The following is a 19,391-nucleotide window of genomic DNA, read 5'->3' on the forward strand; positions in this document are numbered from 1 at the left end:
TTTTTTACAGGGGCAAAACCAAAAGTCGCCTATATGACAGGGAGCTGAAATGGTATTAACCCTTTATTGTATAATGTATTATTTCACTACTCAAGTACCCAAACCTAGAAAAGTGCACACAACACATAGAATGTACACACCGTCTCCTACTTTTCTTTTCTCAATTATCTTTGTCTCCTCCATTCATCATCTCATCTGTTCTCATCATTATCATCATAAAAACCACTCTTCTTTATTCATTGTGTATGATAATTACTCCTCAAATTCACTTTACTTCCAACTGTAACCTGTTTTTCATTCAATTAATAAATTAGTAGCCATACTCACACATAATCAACCATTTGCGCTGGACAACAGCGGTACTGTGGTAGTAAATTAGTAGAAACATAGTAGTAACAAGTTCTGTTAATATTTATTTATTTTTTTAAAGAAAAAATATTAGCAACAGTAAGTACTTTTGCTTTGTTTTTTTGTTATTGATGCAAGATGTATTTTTATTTTAAAAGGAAAAAATAACAAAATACTAGTATTATAGTTTTGATCGAAAAAGTATATAAATTTTCTTAAGATCATTAGATCTCTGTGGGGATGGAGATGAGAGAAAATATTCCCCTATGGCGGAGATTGGGGACGAGGATCGTGAATAAATTTGGGGGCGGGACGAGAAACAGGAAAGCATCCTCCGAACATTCCTTCCTCGTTGACACCCGTAGATCGAACCAATGATCACGTTACTCGTTGGTTTAACATTAACTTAGAGGTTAAGTGACGCACTTTTCATGAGTTCCTTCGTTACCTCGTGTAACCGAGATAAAAGTCATTTTGCGTCCGAGATAAGATGGTTATTTATAATAGTGTTTATTCTTTCCTTTTCCTTGGTAATTTTTTTATTTAACATTTTCAATAAATTAATTGTGAGAACAAAAAATTCATTTAGATTTGCTTAGATTTTGAAGCCTTATTAATTTAAAAGTTTTTAGAGTTAGAGTTAAGGCATTGAAAAAACAGTTGTTATTAAAAAAATTTATTGTTGCAAGAAGCTCGAGATGATAAAAACAATAGGAGAGAAAGGTGCCGCCATGATTGTATTAAAGAGTGAAAAGGATGATATAATTTATTTTTTTAAGTAATTTGTGCTTAGCCGAAAAGAATGATATATGTAATCCAATGTGATAATACCTAATAAAATCATATATCATTTTCCATTGATCCTTAATTGATGTTTATAATGTTCTTTTTTTTAATAGGCAACAAATTCATTAAAAATGAAATTGAGTACAAGGGATACTCAAACCCTTACAAGTTACAACAACACAAAAACAGCGAGCTACAGAAAATACACAAGCGGGAGAATATTCCATGAAAATTATTGGACTCAGATACATTGTTATTGGTGAGGGTTTTACTTAGACCCCACTTTATAATTCAAACATAAATATTTTAAATTCAAGTAACTTTTAATTAAAATCAATTTTATATAATAGGTTCACTTTAAATCATTTTTTGTTACCACACAAAAAAATCAAACAAAACTTTGTAACATTTTTTAATATCACATAGACTCCATGTAATTTCATAAAGCTCATACCAATCATGCACGAAGTCAAAGAGGCTAAACAAAATTGTTATTCTCCTCTTCAATTGCTTCCAAGGAAGTCACTATTAAGGGAACAAAGTGTGCACATGGACCACACCACATGTTGTCAATGAAAATTACTTAAGAAAAGTCAGGACATTCACATCGTACATATTACCAATTTTTACACTATTTGCTTATAAAAAAATAATAATAATTTTTTTCCACACAAACTTTAATATCTTATACAACATTAATGCACGAGACATGTTCCTTATCCTTTTACAAAAAATTGCCTGCAGATATCATGAAACCAATCATCTGTAACATTATTATTATTATTATTATTATTACAAGCAAAATGAAAAATGAATATCTACAAAAATATATATACCTATCTGTATATTTTGTACGTTTGTGAAATTACATCACTTTTATGAACAATGAGGGCAACGCGAATGAATGAAAAAGAAAACAGCAGCATAGTCTTTTTTTTCTCTCTCTCTTTTCATCTTTGTGTGAAAGAAAGTACACCTTTCCAGAGATACCTTTAAATCATATTGATAGTAAAAATTAAAAATATCTTTGGTAGATTTCATACGACAAACTCATGCAACAAATGAGTATTGCCAAACCTGTGTTGTTGCTTTCCTGAATCTGTGAAATGATAGTCTACTATATCAGAAGAAGAAGAAGACAATATCTGATTATTATTTTTAATATTATTATTATTATTGTGTCTTTTGTGATTGGCATCTTGTGATGTGGCTAATCCATCGTTTTCACAGTTCCTCAACTCCAATGAAAGAGAGACATGTTGCTGTTGTTGCTGTTGGTGGTGTTGGTGGTGGTGGCCACCACCTATCTCTGATAAATCATATGTGGCAGTATCACAAGCTATTTCTGAATAAAAGCCATTTTTCACGCTGAACCTTTCGTTACTACCACCATGCAATTTTTTACTTTCATAATCCATTGCATGTTCTTTAGTGGAATAGGCTTGTACACTATCAATAGTAATAGTTTGTACATTGTCCTGTGACTCAGTTTCTTGAGTATAATAATAATCTCTTTTACCTTTGATGAGGTGATTTTCAGATGAATTATTGTAGTTTATCTCAGAATCACCAAACTCTTCTTTGTATATTTCCTCAACCATTGGTTTCCAAAGACGCACACGCGCGTTAATGAACCAATTCGCCACCTGATATATAACATATGATATGAAAATTTGATTGTCTCAATAGAGATTAGCAACAAATAACTTGATTAATTATAAGTATACCTGATTCCTTGTCAAACCAGTTTGCGTAGCTAGCATTATTTTCTCCGAATCCTTGGGGTAACTGGTTTCAATTATCAAACAAAAAATGAAAAACGGTTTAATTAAAATAAACACGCGTACTATAATATGATACGATTATGAATTAACACATACGGATTAAGAAAATGCTCGAAGAGCCAGGCACGAAGTATTGAAACGGAGTTTTCAGGAAGTCCTCTTTGAGGCCTCCAAGCGTGCCGCATAACACCAAGATGCTGAAGTTCCTTCTGCTGTCTAAGCTGTTGATCCACATATCTGAGACGAGGGATTCCTTCTTGTTCCCCAAGGTTTCTTTGAATGACTTGAATTTGGGTGCTGATTGCATCGCGCAGGCAACGAAAATGACCTGAAATTGTTCGTAATGCAAGTGTAGTATATGGTTCTGCTGCTCCACAGCCAGCAACCATGTTTAAAGATGAGACCACAATCTGCATTTGATGGCAGTATTGTCTGTATCTCTTATCTACCTACAATCAGCACAAAGAGAGGATTATTGATTCTGCAATAAGCCATAAGCTAGCTTAACATAATCTAACAAGGTAAATAGGAACCTGACTAGTCCAACTATGACAATGAAAAGATTGATGCACTGCAATCAAATAAAATAGGGGTTCTAAGCATTTTACCTCATCCAAGAAGGACAGAAGTTTTGTCTTCTTATCCAACCAATTTTGCCTTTCTGCTGAGGATAATTGACTAGAAGGATTGGAATTAGAATCATTGGGACCTGAAGATATTTGCGTAGACTGAGTAGTAGATTTTCCATCAGCTTCTTTTGAGTTATTTAATCCAATTTCGCGTACTTTTTCTTGTTTTTCCATTCCACGTTGCTTTCGGACATTAACCAGCTCATCGAGTAACTCCTGTGCAGCCTTCAGATATTCGGAATTTAAGAAAATGTTAGAAAATCCCGATGAGCCCTGCATACATTGATCGGAAGGATGATAGTCGTGAAAACTTTCCCGTTTGGGAATGTCATGAAAACCTCCAGAAGATATGGATGCCATACATTCAGCAGTTTTCAACTCATCATCATTAGATATTGTAGTTCCCTTTGGAAGACAAGTATCATTCATGAGTGATACAAAACCGGTGTCCTGATACTGGTATTGAAATGGAGGGATAGATGATGTAGAAGGCAAAAGTGTCCCTAGAGTAAGAGATAGCCCTTGGCATTGTATATTTTGGTCACAATCTAAATGAGAGTTGCAAGGATCAGAATGTTGATCAATGGACTGCATAGTCACTGTCTCATTTTGTTCTCCTACAACAGATTCGTTGTAGTAGTTGTGAGGTAACAGAGGGCTCGCGGTGAACATATCCGCATAAGACACCGATGAGAATGAATGATTGGGATACATTGTAAAGTACTTGATGCTGGTCTCTTCACAAGAATGAAATCAGCTTGATATCTCTTTCAATTCTCAGGATTGAGACGCAATCGGCTTCGTGATGATGAACTCAATACGCAACACCACCTCAACTATTCTGATAACAACAAATTTCAATCAAAAACTCAGTATGATTATGATATGATTGAAGCAAGAGTAACAAACATGAACAAGGCAAGAAAACCACAAATTCAATATTTCCAGAACACACAACAATATTCTAGTTTTCTGCTTTTTAATCATCAAATTCAAATCCAAACAATACTACATCATCATCATCTTCAAAAGGTACAATACTACATGATGATTATTATAGTACTAATGAACATGAAACAGAAAAGTAAATAAGAGTAAATAATAAAAAAAAGGAAATACCTAAGCCGAGATGAAAAACATAGGTAGAGAAATGAGAATTGGAACAAGAGATATGTTATTGATTTGAAACAAAAGGAGTAACCGACCAGCTTATGATTGGAAGAACGGTACCAACCAATTACATAAAAAACAATATTAAATGTTACACCACCAACTACTACTACTGCTGCTACATTTTTTTATTATTGAAAAGGAATAAATAATTGGTAGTGTGAGTGATGATGATGAAACATTCATTGTTGAGATAGTCAGTCACGTGTGGGAGATGATGGATTAAGAAAATAATGGTGGTTGTTTAGTTTGCTTGAAATTATGGGTTGAAAAGCTTAACCACCAGTTGGTGAACCTGTGACTTGTAACCATGAGTTGGTTCACTCTTAAACAGCAACAACTTTAGTTTAAGTATTAAATAATGGTTCTCTTGGTTGGCTGAATTCGCTATATGGAGTAGGTGAAACTAACTAATTCACGTCTATGGTTGTTTCTTGTCTTCTATCGCTATCGCAACCCAAATGGATACAATGGATATACACAATCTACTCTACTATTGTTTATTAATCAATCTCTTCTAATTTAGACAAACAGATTATTATTGGATATATGTTTGAAATATCATTTTCTAAAAATCTCTCTATTCAGATTGGATTTCAGATTGATTTATGAAAATGGATTTAAATTTATATATTTTATATTTTTTTATATTTATTAATATGATACGTTGTGTGATGATATTTATTGTTAGGGTCTTGCTAACCACAGTCCTCAGGGCAATGGTTAAGCATTCCTAAAAAAGAAAATATTTTATAAAAATTTTAATATTTCAATTTCCAAGACATTAAATACGCAGATTACTGAGATAAAATTACTATTTTAAAGTTTTTAACCATTGTTCTGAGGATACTGATTAGCATTTCCCTAATTTTTAATATTATTTATTAGTTTAATTTAATTTATTTATTTTATTATTTTATTTGTTTCAACCATAATTGATATTTTTATTTTATAATATTAATTTTTAATATATTACTATATGTTATATATTATATTAAACTCAGTATTTATTAAAATGTCTATAATCTTACTAAAAAATATAATTTATAATTTGGATATTAAAAAATCGATCCAATTTGAACCACATAAAATTTGATCAGATTGGATCGAACTTTTTAAATCAATTATATATATTTGAGCTGAATCGCAAATAAATTTATTTTTAAATTAGATAAATTTTTATCTTAAAGTCTATATAAACTACACTGCAAATACCACTAATACCATTAAATGATAAATTTTAAATCTCTAAAATTGAAAGGTTTTATTATTTCAACACTCAATTTTCTACAATACTATAGACTCTGGACACGAGATATATGATGAGAGAAAAAAATCTAAATAATTTAAATGATTGAATTGAAATATATTTATTTTAAATTTGTTCATTTGAATAGAATATTAAAATTATTTTATTGTTATATTTTAAGGATATTTTTTAGAAATTTAAAAAAGTTGGGCTAAATTTAAAATGTGATTAATATGGACCAAGTCGTAATTTTTTAAAATTTTAAAGGATCCATTTTTAAAATTTGAAAATTATTAAAGATCAATTTATAACTTTTGTGAAATATGTTGACCAACATGCACAATATAAAATGATAAAAATGTTCAATTTGACACTCGCATTCTATAGAATTTGACAAAAGTTTCAAATTCTTTGATTTTATTTGTAATTGTTGGTTTATCCGTGGTCCTCTCTACTAAGTTCAGCGTCAATCACCACTAAACCAACTAACAATCAATGATTTTATTTGTCATTTTAAAATAATTAAATTTATCTTATAGAAAATACTTCAATTTTTTAAATCATTTTAACAACTTTTCACATTTTTTTTATCCGAACAATAAATTTCATTGAAATCATTTTAAATTCTTTCAAAATACTACATTCTCTAATTAAAGTATTTTATCTAAACACACTATTGTGAAATTGATAGAATAATGAAAATCACTTTCAAGAGAATTATTTAGAGTTCAATTACACAAATAAATTTGTTATGCGAGACAAAGAACAATGTCATTCAAAATAAATGGCTTTAAGCAAAAATAACTTTCAATTCAATAAGACAATGAATTAACTTTGTAGAAGAAGATAAAAGAAGACAAGAAACATGATCAGTGGTTTTCACACATATATTTACCGTGGTTTTTAAGTATGTTTAAGTTATGTTATTGAGTGTTTTATTTCTTTATTCGTCATTTTATGCTTTGGTTGTATGTTTTAATGTTTTCAGACTGATATGGAGAAATCGGAGTAAATCAGTGCGAAACTCGGAGTTTTGAGGAAGTTCAGAAAACAACTTTCAGCAGGCCTGACACGGGTGGCCGTGTTGCTCAACACGGGTCGTGTCAGGAAGAGAGCTGAGAGCAAAGTTTGAGAGAAAGGAAAAACAGTGAAGCAACACGGGTGCCCGTGTTGCACAACACGGCCCGTGTTGCACATCCTGGGACTCAACAATAAAAATTAATAGGACAGGGGACCAACACGGGTGCCCGTGTTGCACAACACGGCCCGTGTTGGGTTTGACGCTGATTTCAGTGATTTTTGTGATTTTGTTCAGTGGTTTGCCTGCAAGGGTGTTTTTGGGATTTCCAACCAACTTAAGTGAGTCTGCACTATTTAGGAGGGTTTTCAAGATGAATTAAGGATCTTTTTGCCACAGGAAGAATTGGAGGATTGTGAAAGGAAGCCTATGCAATTGGAGAAGAACAGAGAACTCTCATGAGTGGAAGCCATTGAAGATCAAAGTTCATCATCTCTATTGTAATGTCTTTATTTGATATCTTTGTAATTTCTTTGGATGATATGAGTAGCTAAATCCCCCAATGCTAGGGGGTGTCCCTGATTAACATTTGTGATGATTTTGAATTCCGAATTTCAATAACATATTTCTCTTTCATGTTCAATTTAATGGTATAAGGTTTTTAATGCTTTCCTCGTCGGACCAACTGGATTGATTTATGACTGACAATTAGGATTGACCTCCATTGTTAGGGTTTTTATACCATTATACTATAGTAGATATCACCTAGGACTAGGGATACCCTATAGTAACCGAATTGTTCTTGATTATAATAATACTTGATTTGATCACTAATTTCGAAGGACTTTGGGATTAGGATTTCAATGTTCAAAGGTTTGCCCACTAAGGACTTAGGAGCAAATACCCTTAAGAACCGGTAATTGATAAGTTGAATTTTGTTAATGAAACAAGGGTTCATAATTGTTACATGTTAATGCACACTCCTACCCTGGCATGTTACTCATATTTGGCCAAATCACCCTTTTTAAGTTTATTTGAAATTTAATTCGTAATCATAAAAACCAAAACCCCCAAGGCTTTTTGTTTAATTGAATTCCTTCTAACTCTATAATATCACGCAGTCCTTGAGATCGATATTCGGGGAATTTTCCCTTTATTACTACAGAGGCAAAATAGTACACTTGCTATTTTTCCGATCAAAACACAAAAGATTTGTTTACCTAAATCGATCAAATAATCCATGTCAAAAATTGTTACGAGGGATTACAAATAAGTTACAAGAAAATAGTCTACAAAGTTCCCAAAAACAAACCTTATTTTCTATCCAAATATTTCTGAATCTCTCCGACTCTCAATATAATAATTACACAAATTCAATGAGTTTAAAAGTATTTCTCAATTCCTTTAGATAACTCCAAAGATTTCTCGGAAAAAAACTCTAAACCCCTATTTCTATTTTCATCTCTAAAATTCTAAAGATTGTCACACTCTACCATAACAAAAGAGATACATATTTATAATTGCTAAAACTCAACATATCCGTAACAAAGGCCAAAACACAACCAATTAATTCTTAGAATAAAATATTATACATATCTTTTATATTAATTTAGACTATTTTTAAATTATTTTAAAATATATATTAAATATTCTAGCCAATAGAATACACATTCTCGAAATTGTTGATGTCATGAACTACTAAGGGATTAACGGTTTTCTAGAATGTAACGACAACTATAATGAGGACATGGTTAGAATATTCTATTCGGGCTTGAGAGGAAAATTCAAGGACTCTGACTTTGCATTTAGTATGGGAAATAAGGTTTATAAAGTGGATAACAAGATATGGAAGGATATGTTTAATAAAAATACTTGTGATCCTACTGCTATAAATATCTCTAATAATAGGATCGCCTCGAGTTTTGATTTCACCACTGCTCTAAATGATATGTTGAAGGCTCTTTACTCTGAAGAAGCATTTCAGGATGGTCTTTTTTCTCCATCAGTTACAACTAGTTTTCTGAAAAGGGATGATCGCATCCTACAATAGATTGTTTCACACATCATGCGTCCTAAGAAAGGAGGGTATTCAAGATTTGATCAAACTGAGGTTCAATTGGGATGGGTTCTGAAAAATAAAATCAAAATTAATTGGCCATATTATTTTGTGAGAAGGATTTTTCTCTAAAGGAATGTCGCAAAGGATTCGCCTTATGCTATGGATCCTTGATTCCATGCATTTTGAACTATTGTGATGTTACCATGACAAACATTCCATGTATAACACCTATTTCTGTTCAAGAATTCGATCAAACCAGCATGAAAATGATGGGATATACATAGGATGAGAAGAAAAATGTGTATTTCCTTTCTCCTAAGGGAGCAACCAAGAAGTATTACAATTATGATGATCTGGGTGATGGAGGAGTCCAATGAACAGTGAGGAGGAAATTCAGAACATCGATACGGATGTCATGGGTGATGAGAATATTGATGGTTATGGTCATGAAAATGAAGATGAAGATGACTACACTAATCATTGAGTGCAAGTTGCTCGTGCTCAAGAAGAGGCATATGCTCAACAAAATGCAAATGAACCTAAATGGGGTACATGGACTCAAACGGACGGGTATGACCAATGTAACTCTTCATATGTGCCTTCTTCATCCCAATATAACGTTGGTGATAAATCTGTAGTCATTGCTATGCTTGGGAACATGCAACTTGTTCAACAGCAGAGGTATGATGCTCAACAACTACAAGTTCAACATCTTCAAACTCATATTCATGAACATAGGAATGATTTTGACGCCTTTGCCACTACCTTCACTACAAGGCAAAATCTCCTTGAGGAGACTTCAACTACTCGCCATAATGCTCTTTGTCAAAGCTTTAATACTCTTAATAGGGGTGTTCTTGAATTATTTGAACAAGTAGAGGAGTATCGTCGAAGTTTCAGATGAAGAGGTCACCATAGAGGAGGAAGACATTAGTTGATTATGTTGAGAGATTGCGTCTCTTATCTCATACATCCTCGCATTTCATTTTTTTCTTTTCTCTTGCATTTCCGCATATCATCTCGCATTTTATCCTAGTATGCATATCATCATGTTTATTTCCTTGTATCTTATCCTTAAACAACTTTCTATTTTGCATGCCCAATGTGTGTAATTTGATACGTGTGTTACGGTTAATTATTGACAATCTTGCATTAACTTCATTATATGTGAATGTCCGTTAATGCTTGTTTGCTTTGCAATCGCCTATGAATTCTATTTGTGTCTTAACATTTCTATTGGGCTTTTTCTCTTTTTGATGTTGTCAAAGGGGGAGAAGAAGCAAATGGATATTTCAAGTTTTTTTTAATGCATATTGACAGGGGGAGCATTTTTCCTTCAAGAATCTTCAAAGTACTAATTTTTTCAAAAGATTTTTGTCATCATCAAAAAGGAGGAGTATGTGAGTGCTAGGTCCTTTTTGGTTTTAATGATGTCAAAAATAGAATAATAAATGTGCTTGTGATGTTTGGTTGAACTCTCCTTTGAACAAGCATTCCACTCATCTTGGAAACATGTGCATCAAGTGTTTTAAAAGATGCATGGGTCAAGTGAAACATATGCATCATGAAAAATAGGTTTTTGAGTAATTTACATAGTCATGAGTTGACTCCTGACTTGTATAGGTCGACTCATACTGAAGCCAACTTGAGAATTTTGTCAAAAACCATTATGGTGACTTTGTACCAACCTATGCATCAACTCATGACTTGTATAGGTCGACGCATAGCATGCTGCAAGTTGACACATGTTGTGCATTGTTTTTCCAGACCTCACTGCCATGATTTGGCCAACTCACTCACACACACATGCACTGACCTCACTGCCATGATTTGGTTCAACACAGTATGGGTCGACACACATAAGTCACAAGTTGACTCATATTGTGTTAAACCAACACCGGACCTCACTGCCTTGAATAGGTCGACGCATGAAGTCCAAAGGTCGACCTGTCGCTCAATTTTGGGCATTTTTGTGAACGAATTTTCGAGATCTTGCTATCCTTTTCACACACATATAAATACATTCATGCACTCATTTCAACATAACTTTGAAACCTAAAAGATACACAAGTCTTCTCATCTTCATTCATCTTCTTGTTCACTACACAATTACACATAATCATTTTTGTGTTGTTGATACACGATCAAGCTTTATAACATCCATAAATAGGAATTAAATATTCCTTTGGGTGAAGATTAGTGGTGGTTTCATTAAATAAAACCTTTGAGGTTTTGTCCTCCAAGATCAAGGTGATTTGGGGAGTTTTTGGACAAGAGACTTTGATTAAGATTCAGCCGAGTGAAGGTCTTGAAGAACACTGATTCGTTCAAGTGAGTCATGGTAGACAGAGGAACAAGCAAAGCTCTTGGGGAGACTTGATCTTGCTTAAGATCAAGGGAAGATAAGATAAAGAATCAACATCAAAACTGAGTTTGTTTGTTTGTTACATTAACTTCTCTTGTAATAGCAATTTGCAAAGTAAATAAAGACTATCTTAATTCCCGTTTGGAATTAGGGGTAGACCGAACGTACCCTTAGCGACGTCGATAGGGGAGCTTCCTAAACAAATGTTGTGTTTCTCGCCTTTTACTTTACTTTTTTCTGCTTTCATTTTTGGTATTCACTTGTCTTAGCTCATAATATTCAAAGTGTAGACTTGTGATATAAAAATTGTGTTTACATTGCTAATAATAATTGCATTTTTCAATTGTTAATCACAAATCTCTACACTTAGAAAACGACTGTGCTTAGTAGATTGCATACCAAGTGTTTGTTAAGTTTCTTGTGCAACAAACTGTTTGCACAACACGTGTTCGACAAATGACCTTAGCAAATTTATAGATCTCATTATCGTTGGAAGTAGGTGATTAAGTGTTAATCATTCAAACGAATATTTTTCTGAAAAACGCATTGATTTGATTTTTCAAATTCTTTAGCGTAGCAATTTTCTTCGTGGTTGTAGCATATCTGATTCTACCAATAGCGGTTTATAATAGACGAAAGTCGATTCTAGGACGCTTCTGTTAGTCAAATTTTTTAAAAAACACTGAAATTTATGTTGATCTATTCACCCATTCTCCATCTCATTAGCCTATCGTTTGATAGTTTCATCCCCAGGTCTTTACTCTTCTTCCCCTGACGAGACTCTCTATAAGTAATACATCTGCAATTGATAAACTTCGATCCTCCAGGCTTCGCTCCCAAAATCTTCTTTCATTCAGGTTTCCTACAACAAAAAGTATCATGGGTGTTTGAAAATTTATTCCTGTAAATTAATACCTACTACCAAGTATTAGGTTTCTTACTACAAAGTATAAGGTGATTGGTGTTCCCTTTAAGGGAAGTTTTTATCAAGGCCTCTTGATAATTGAAGTAGTACATTATTTTAAGGTTGAAGTGATCAGAAAACTCTAATTAATCCTTTAAAATAGTGGATTTAATTTTGTTCATCTCGATAAATTATGTTTACTAACCAAAAATATTAAAGTTTTTTCTATAAAGGAGGTGCAAATAAAGTAGAAATAGGAGCAGAAAAGAAATAAAATCCACCACAAGGCCCAAAATGCACTAGGGAGACTGAGTGGCGTAAGCTCAATCCATTGACAACTTATGGCAATTGATTGGAAGAGCTTGGCGCACATATTTTCATACCAAATCCAAACCAAACATAGTCTACAAGGTAAAAAGATCCCATCATTGATGATAAATGCTTGAAATTCCTGAAATATATGATTATCCAATCGATCGGAGCCCTTATCCAATCGATTGTCACACCTAATTTGGAATGATTTGGATTTTATTTTTAATCAGCACAATCTCCATTGGTTGCTTGCCAAAAATACACGATCAAATCATCAAGAAACACACTATAAATAAGTATTCATCTTTCATTCTTTTGCATTGTATATTTAAGATGTTCTTTTCTACTTCCTCTTGAAAAAGGTATATCCATCGTTAGTCAAGATGTTCATCTCAAACCTTTACTTCACTGATAGAATAGTCTAGTCTGAAGTAAAAATGCATAAGATATCATTGTCTTCGGAAGAGTTTGGAAACATTTTAAATCTTCCTTATGGAGATATTATCCTCGAATCCGGAGACAAAAGATATACTACTTCAATCTCAAGTTTATTGTATCCTCTCTAATGAAGTTTGTTGCATCCTCTCGTATATTTAAGGGTGCGTTTGATTTGCTAAAATATGATGTATTGGACATGACAATTTTTTTGTACCATGTTTGATGGAGAAACTAATCATGACACTAGACAAAAAATATGGCAAGAGACTGGACAAAACCATAAATTCTTGTATCCCACTAAACCACGGGACAATTTTTTATCCCAAGCACAAATTATTAAAAAAATATCAAAATATTATTTTTACTCTCTTTCCCATTATTTAATATTTTAATTTCTAAATATAATACTAATATTTAATATATCAATAGAAATATTATAATAAAAATTATATTATTTTTATTCGATTCTCCAACATATCAAATAAAGTAGAGAAATTTTTTTTATTTATTATTTTTCTTCTCTTCTCATTATTTAATATTTTGATTTATAAATATCAATATTTTTATATCAATAAAAATATTATATTACTTTGTCTACTACATAAGCATATTAAATAAAGTAGAGTAAAAAACTATTTCATATTTAATATTATAGTAAAAATTATATTATTTTGTCCGGTGCATATCAAGCAAAATCGAGAAAAAATTGTACAGTACATTAACCATCAGACAGAGTACAACACAAAAAATTATCATGTATTGTTCTATACTGTGTAGTACTGTTCTGTCCAATACTTCGTATTTTACAAATGCACCATAAGAGAATAAATAATAATATTTATTAAAAAAATGACTAATATGAAACAAATAATTAAATTAAAGAACAAAAAATTTAATTAAGCCTTAATTTTATATCATTATAAATTCAACCAAATAATTTGTCATCTACTTCCTTTCTCTAAATTTACATGACATTTAAATCATTTTACACCATTTGAAAAAGAGAAAAAAGGATATGCACGGATAGTGTAAAATATTTTTACACTGTCTACCAATCACAATGATGTATCCAATTAAAACACAATTTTAATTTAAAAAAACTAATATGACATGACAAGTGTAAGGATTTTGATTGGTTGTATGTGTAAAATTAGTTTACACTGTCAGTGCACTACCTTGAAACTCTTTGAAAAATGTACGTAATTTTGTATAAAAAAAATATAATTTTTGGAAATTAATTTTCAATAATGATATTGAAATTTTTTTAAAAAAAAAAATGTAATAGAGAAAAATAGTTAATGTTAATTTATAGTCTATTTCGAAAGTCACACAAAAATCAAAATGAGTAACCAAGAACGAACAACAGGGTTTATGGATATTGGATGGATAGTATATTGAGGTGCTGAACTGCTCGTTCTTATTTCAAAATCCAAAACCAAAATCAGAGTAACCGTGTCGCATTTTTCTATCTTGAAGAATGAAATTGTTGCTTCGGCGATTACCGTGGACGGTGGTTTCCGCCGCCGCACCACTTCCATTGCATTCTTCCATTAGACTTTTCACTCCTCCAAAGCAACTTACCTTCTCCCGTTTATCCTTCTGCTCCACCTCCGACCTCCATCTCACTCACCATCCAGACAAACCTGTAATTAATTTCATGCCATTTCTAGGGTTAAGATTAACTCACTCAATTGTTTTTTGGCATTGTTCACTGAGTTTGAGTCTTCATTCGCAGGAACACGAACCGGATAATCGTCGCCCGCAGCATCTGAAACCCGGTCTTTATCTCGTAGGAACACCGATTGGAAATCTTGAAGATATTACCTTCAGGTAACTCTTTTCTTTCGGTTTATGCTTTTGAACGTGTTTGGATAATCAATTTAATTAAGCACTTATAGATGTATCAGTTATTTCTCTAACGAATAATTAAATAAAGTCAAATTTAGTTTTATATAAGTTGTTTTCAAAGCTATCACATTGAAATAAGCTCCAAACACTTTATAGACATGCTCTTTTCTTAACAAACCGTCTCATTAGTGTTTTATGAAAACATACACCGGAAACACGACATTGACACTGAGACGTCGACACTTCTAATAATTTAAAAAATGAATAAATTAAACGCAATCATAAGTATTAGTGTCAGTTTCGGACCCTGACATTTCACTAGGGGTGGAAATAAGTCAGACTAACTTATAGGGGCCTACGGCCTAGCTTGCCGCGGCTCAAGCTAGACCAGTTTTTTTTTTAAAATAGAAAACACATAGAATTTTTATAAGCCTATTTAGCTTAAAAAAGACTAGGCCTCATGCAATAAAAAAAGCCTTTAAAGCCTATCAGCCAGGTCTATTTAAATAAACATGAATAATTTTATTATGACTATTATATTGTATTTTTTTACTCTGAATCAAATTACAAAAATAGAATTGAATTATAAGAGCTTATGTAAATAGGATGAAAACTCCTTATAAATAATGTCATAAATTATTTTCACAAGTTTTTCTAAGCAAATGGTCTCACAAAACTTATGCTACTAAGACCATCTCCAATGGTAGTTCCTTCTAATAAGTTCTCCAGCTAGACATGCCACATCATAGTACCATTGCATTGCAATGCAACTATGAAAAAATTGTGGTACCCAATCAAATTAGTTTATGAGGTAAAGTTGTGGGCCCAATAATAACTTTTTAGAATTATACAATTAAAATAAAAATTATAAAAATTATTTTAAGATGATGTGGCTAGTGGGACCCATAAAGAACCCAAAAATGGGTTATACCATTGGAGATGCTCTAAGTATGGTCAGTTAAGTCAATGCAAACAAACGTATCATTAATCTTTTAGTTTTCATGTCTATATAAACATTAATTCAATTGCTAATTTACATTTGTTCAAATGAATAAGGCTCTTAAGTAGGCTAACATGTTAATCAAGCATTCAAAAAGGCTAGGCTCAGGCCTAAGAATGAGTCTATGACAAGCTATAGGCTACACTTAAGCTTTGAAATTTTTAATAGATCTGACTTAGGATTGGCAAAAGCTTAGCTCGACCTAGCATATTCCCACCTCTACCTGAAATAGACACATTTTTTTTCCAGAGGTGTCGGAGTTACAACGCTAGAGTTATACTTGTAGATATGTTCAGATGACATTTTGTTTCACACCATTGTTCAGGGCTCTCCGTGTGTTAAACTCGGCAGATGTTATACTTTCGGAAGACACAAGGCACTCTGGGAAATTGCTTCATCACTACAATATCAAAACACCCCTGGTAAGCCTCTTCCTTTTCCTTCTACTCTATTTGCAAACCTAGGTCAACATATGTAAAGGTTTGGCATAATTGCAATTTACATTTTCTAATACCCGTTTCTAGATCTTCAGATGAGTTATCACAAATTCAATGAATCACAAAGGGAACAGCTTGTGCTCAGGAGGTTGAAACAAGGTGAGATTGTGGCACTTATAAGTGACGCTGGAACGCCGGGTATAAGTGATCCTGGTATGGAGTTGGTAAGTGTGCTGCTGTTGCTGTGCTGTGCTTGTTTATTCTTATCATCACTGCTGTTTTGATCCATAACTTTGTGCATGGTGATAACAATGCAGGCCAAATTATGTGTTAGTGAAAATGTTCCTGTTGTTCCAATCCCAGGTCCTTGTGCTTTGGTATCTGCTCTTTCTGCCTCGGGTTTATCTACGGATGAATTTACATTTGGTAATTTACTGACTGAACTGTATGGATTGGGTAGATAATATAAATAAATTTTTGCATTTATGGACCTAAAGTGATTATCTATCACATATATCTCTCTAGTTGGGTTTCTTCCTAAACATTCGGGATCAAGAAGAAAAAGGCTCATGGCTTCGGCAGAGCAAACAGCAACACAAATATTTTATGTTCCTCCTCACAAGCTTTCTCAGTTTCTTGAAGAGGGTTCATCAATTTTTGGTGATACAAGGTACTACTAGAGTCTTTGCCTTACCCGTAATTTTGATCTTTTATTATATCATTTAACTTATATTGCTTGTTTGATGAATATAAGTACTATGCTCTTGTCAAAATTTTCTTTAATCACTATCCTTCTCAACGTCCACTTTTATATTTTTCAGTTGGACACTCCATTATTATTATTTTTTTGCTTACTTTGTGAAAAACTAATCATTGACACCGTGATTCACATGTTTGTTTGATTTGTCATTCAATCCCGCCTTGAACTTTATTCATCTTAATCTTATGTATTAGTACTCGAGAAACATAAGTTGCATCAGTGATACTTATTTTCCTTAGGGAAATTGTATCATGCACTAGATTGATTGACTCTTGAATTTGATGATATTGTAGGAAATGTGTTATTGCTCGAGAAATGACAAAGTTTCATGAAGAGGTAATTTTTGTATTCGTCCTTCTGAAGTCAATAATTGATAGTTTAAAACCTGATTTGATAGCCTTACATATTGTTAATCATCTTATTTCTGTGGTGGTGACTGTTGATTCTACTAGTACTATTCACCTAAACCGTGATAATAAGAATTAAGAGGTTAGAGGTCTTTAGTGTTTTGACTCCGTATATGCCCACACTAATGGTTAATGCACTATGCCTGACTTTAGGATTTAACTTTTATTCAAGAATCAATGGAAATCTGGGGATTTGTGTTTTTGGGTTTGTAACTTCTAGGGCATACAACTTCGAGACCTTATGCTAGTCAGTACATAGAAGTGATTTTGTTTGCTGGATATCGTCTGTGTTGTTTTCAAAGGGGAAAACTATAACAAAAATATTTCTGACAAGAAAAATAGTTACATGATGGCAAAAAATAAGGCTATAACAAGAGGCCATTATTATGATAACTTGATTTAATTGAAGTCAACACTAATAATGACCTCTTTGTTCTATTAAAACTAGAACAAAGAGGTCATTAATAGTATTGCCAAGGATATCAATTGTTCTCATGAAACTTTTTAACTGATAGAATGCACATTACTCTTGTAGTTTTGGCGCGGATCACTTGGTGAAGCCAACCATGTATTTTCTACTCGCCTGCCAAAAGGAGAACTTACCATATTGATTGAAGGGCAAGCAAATTCTAAAGTTGAACCTCCGTCTGACACCGAGCTTGAGAATGAACTAAGAGAATTAATTGAAAATGGCGAGAGTCTTTCCACGGTAATAACTTCTCAATAGATTGACATGTTCAATTTTAGTTCTTCTAGAAATTTGATAAAATGATCTAATTATGGACATGCTAGTTCATGGTTCAGCCACTTCAATACAAAGAAATGGTATGTGGGATATCAACTTATAGGATTCAGCGCTCTTGTGCTAAAATGATCCTTGCAACCAAATAATGGGCAAATAATCATTTTGTAGTGAATATGGTTTGCCTTGTTCTTTCATTTAGCTGATTTTACCTGTGCTCATGTTAGTAAAAGAAGTCTCTGTTATGAAATTTTTTCTATTTTCCTTCTCAAAAAATTTCAAAGCATATTTTATCTCTAGGTTAATCTACTCTTATTAATTGGTCGCAAAATTTTTTTTTTTTTTTCAATTCAACAATTTTAGTGCATTTGTTAAATATGACTGCTGACATGTTTTTAGGCTGTTAAACTGGTTACTGGAAGAACATCAGCAAGTAGAAAAACTATATACTCACTTGCTTTAAGAAAATTCGGTAAGCAACTTGAAGTGGAAGATGATTCAAGTTAGCAGCCGATTCTTCCTGGAGGTAAGCTTGATATTACTGTGTTGGGGTTTCATTCATTCATGCCAACTTCTGTTTGCTATTGTTCCCTTAAAGCTTAAAGCACTCTATAATTAACAGAGACAGGCATCATGTAATACACAGTACAAGTTTCTGTTGCTCAATCCTTCAATTAGAATGGACAAAAGGCTTCCATCAAGAGGAATAGTTTACCATTTATTGTTGAACAACGGTTGATCGATCATGTATAGAAGGGTTAGTGCACTAGCATTTACGTTGCTGCCTTGGCTTCACACGGTTTATATCTTGAAAGCAACACTCGGCAATAGGAATTGATTGTACAAACTTGATCACTTGAGATGTAGAAATAGAAGAAGTACCATATAGTTGTGGGTTGTTAAATCCAAAAAGGAGAGTTCTAAGATAAGCAAACTCCATCTCCCATATCTTGTACTCATCCCAGATGTTTTCTCCCCAAAACTTGACTTAGGGAGTCGGTCATTCCTAAAATAATCTGCAATTAATATACGTTTTCTCCCACTCTGATGGAACATATTCTCTTGAATGACACTTTTGAGAATGTACTTATTTTTTTGAGATTAAGATTAATTTATTTTGCTTATATTCAAGACT

At 32.7% G+C, this 19,391-nt stretch overlaps 2 protein-coding genes across 2 annotated transcripts; one reads left to right on the forward strand and one right to left on the reverse strand.

Moving 5' to 3' along the window:
- Window positions 1-1,516: 1,516 nt before the first annotated feature.
- On the reverse strand, window positions 1,517-5,178 carry LOC131660224 (BEL1-like homeodomain protein 7). Its single transcript, XM_058929404.1, has 5 exons — window positions 4,667-5,178; window positions 3,527-4,388; window positions 3,015-3,367; window positions 2,862-2,922; window positions 1,517-2,780 (listed from the first exon to the last, which is right to left on the reverse strand). Exons 2-5 carry the CDS (start codon window positions 4,259-4,261, stop codon window positions 2,172-2,174), a joined length of 1,758 nt encoding a protein of 585 aa, XP_058785387.1. The 5' UTR covers window positions 4,262-4,388; window positions 4,667-5,178; the 3' UTR covers window positions 1,517-2,171.
- A 9,215-nt stretch (window positions 5,179-14,393) lies between these two features.
- On the forward strand, window positions 14,394-19,387 carry LOC131660226 (uncharacterized). Its single transcript, XM_058929406.1, has 10 exons — window positions 14,394-14,707; window positions 14,798-14,892; window positions 16,236-16,332; window positions 16,443-16,571; window positions 16,665-16,773; window positions 16,873-17,017; window positions 17,401-17,443; window positions 18,050-18,223; window positions 18,656-18,782; window positions 18,879-19,387. Exons 1-9 carry the CDS (start codon window positions 14,540-14,542, stop codon window positions 18,761-18,763), a joined length of 1,068 nt encoding a protein of 355 aa, XP_058785389.1. The 5' UTR covers window positions 14,394-14,539; the 3' UTR covers window positions 18,764-18,782; window positions 18,879-19,387.
- The last annotated feature ends 4 nt before the right edge of the window (window positions 19,388-19,391 follow it).

This window comes from Vicia villosa, linkage group LG3 (genome assembly GCF_029867415.1).
Source record: "Vicia villosa cultivar HV-30 ecotype Madison, WI linkage group LG3, Vvil1.0, whole genome shotgun sequence".
Lineage (NCBI taxonomy): Eukaryota > Viridiplantae > Streptophyta > Magnoliopsida > Fabales > Fabaceae > Vicia > Vicia villosa.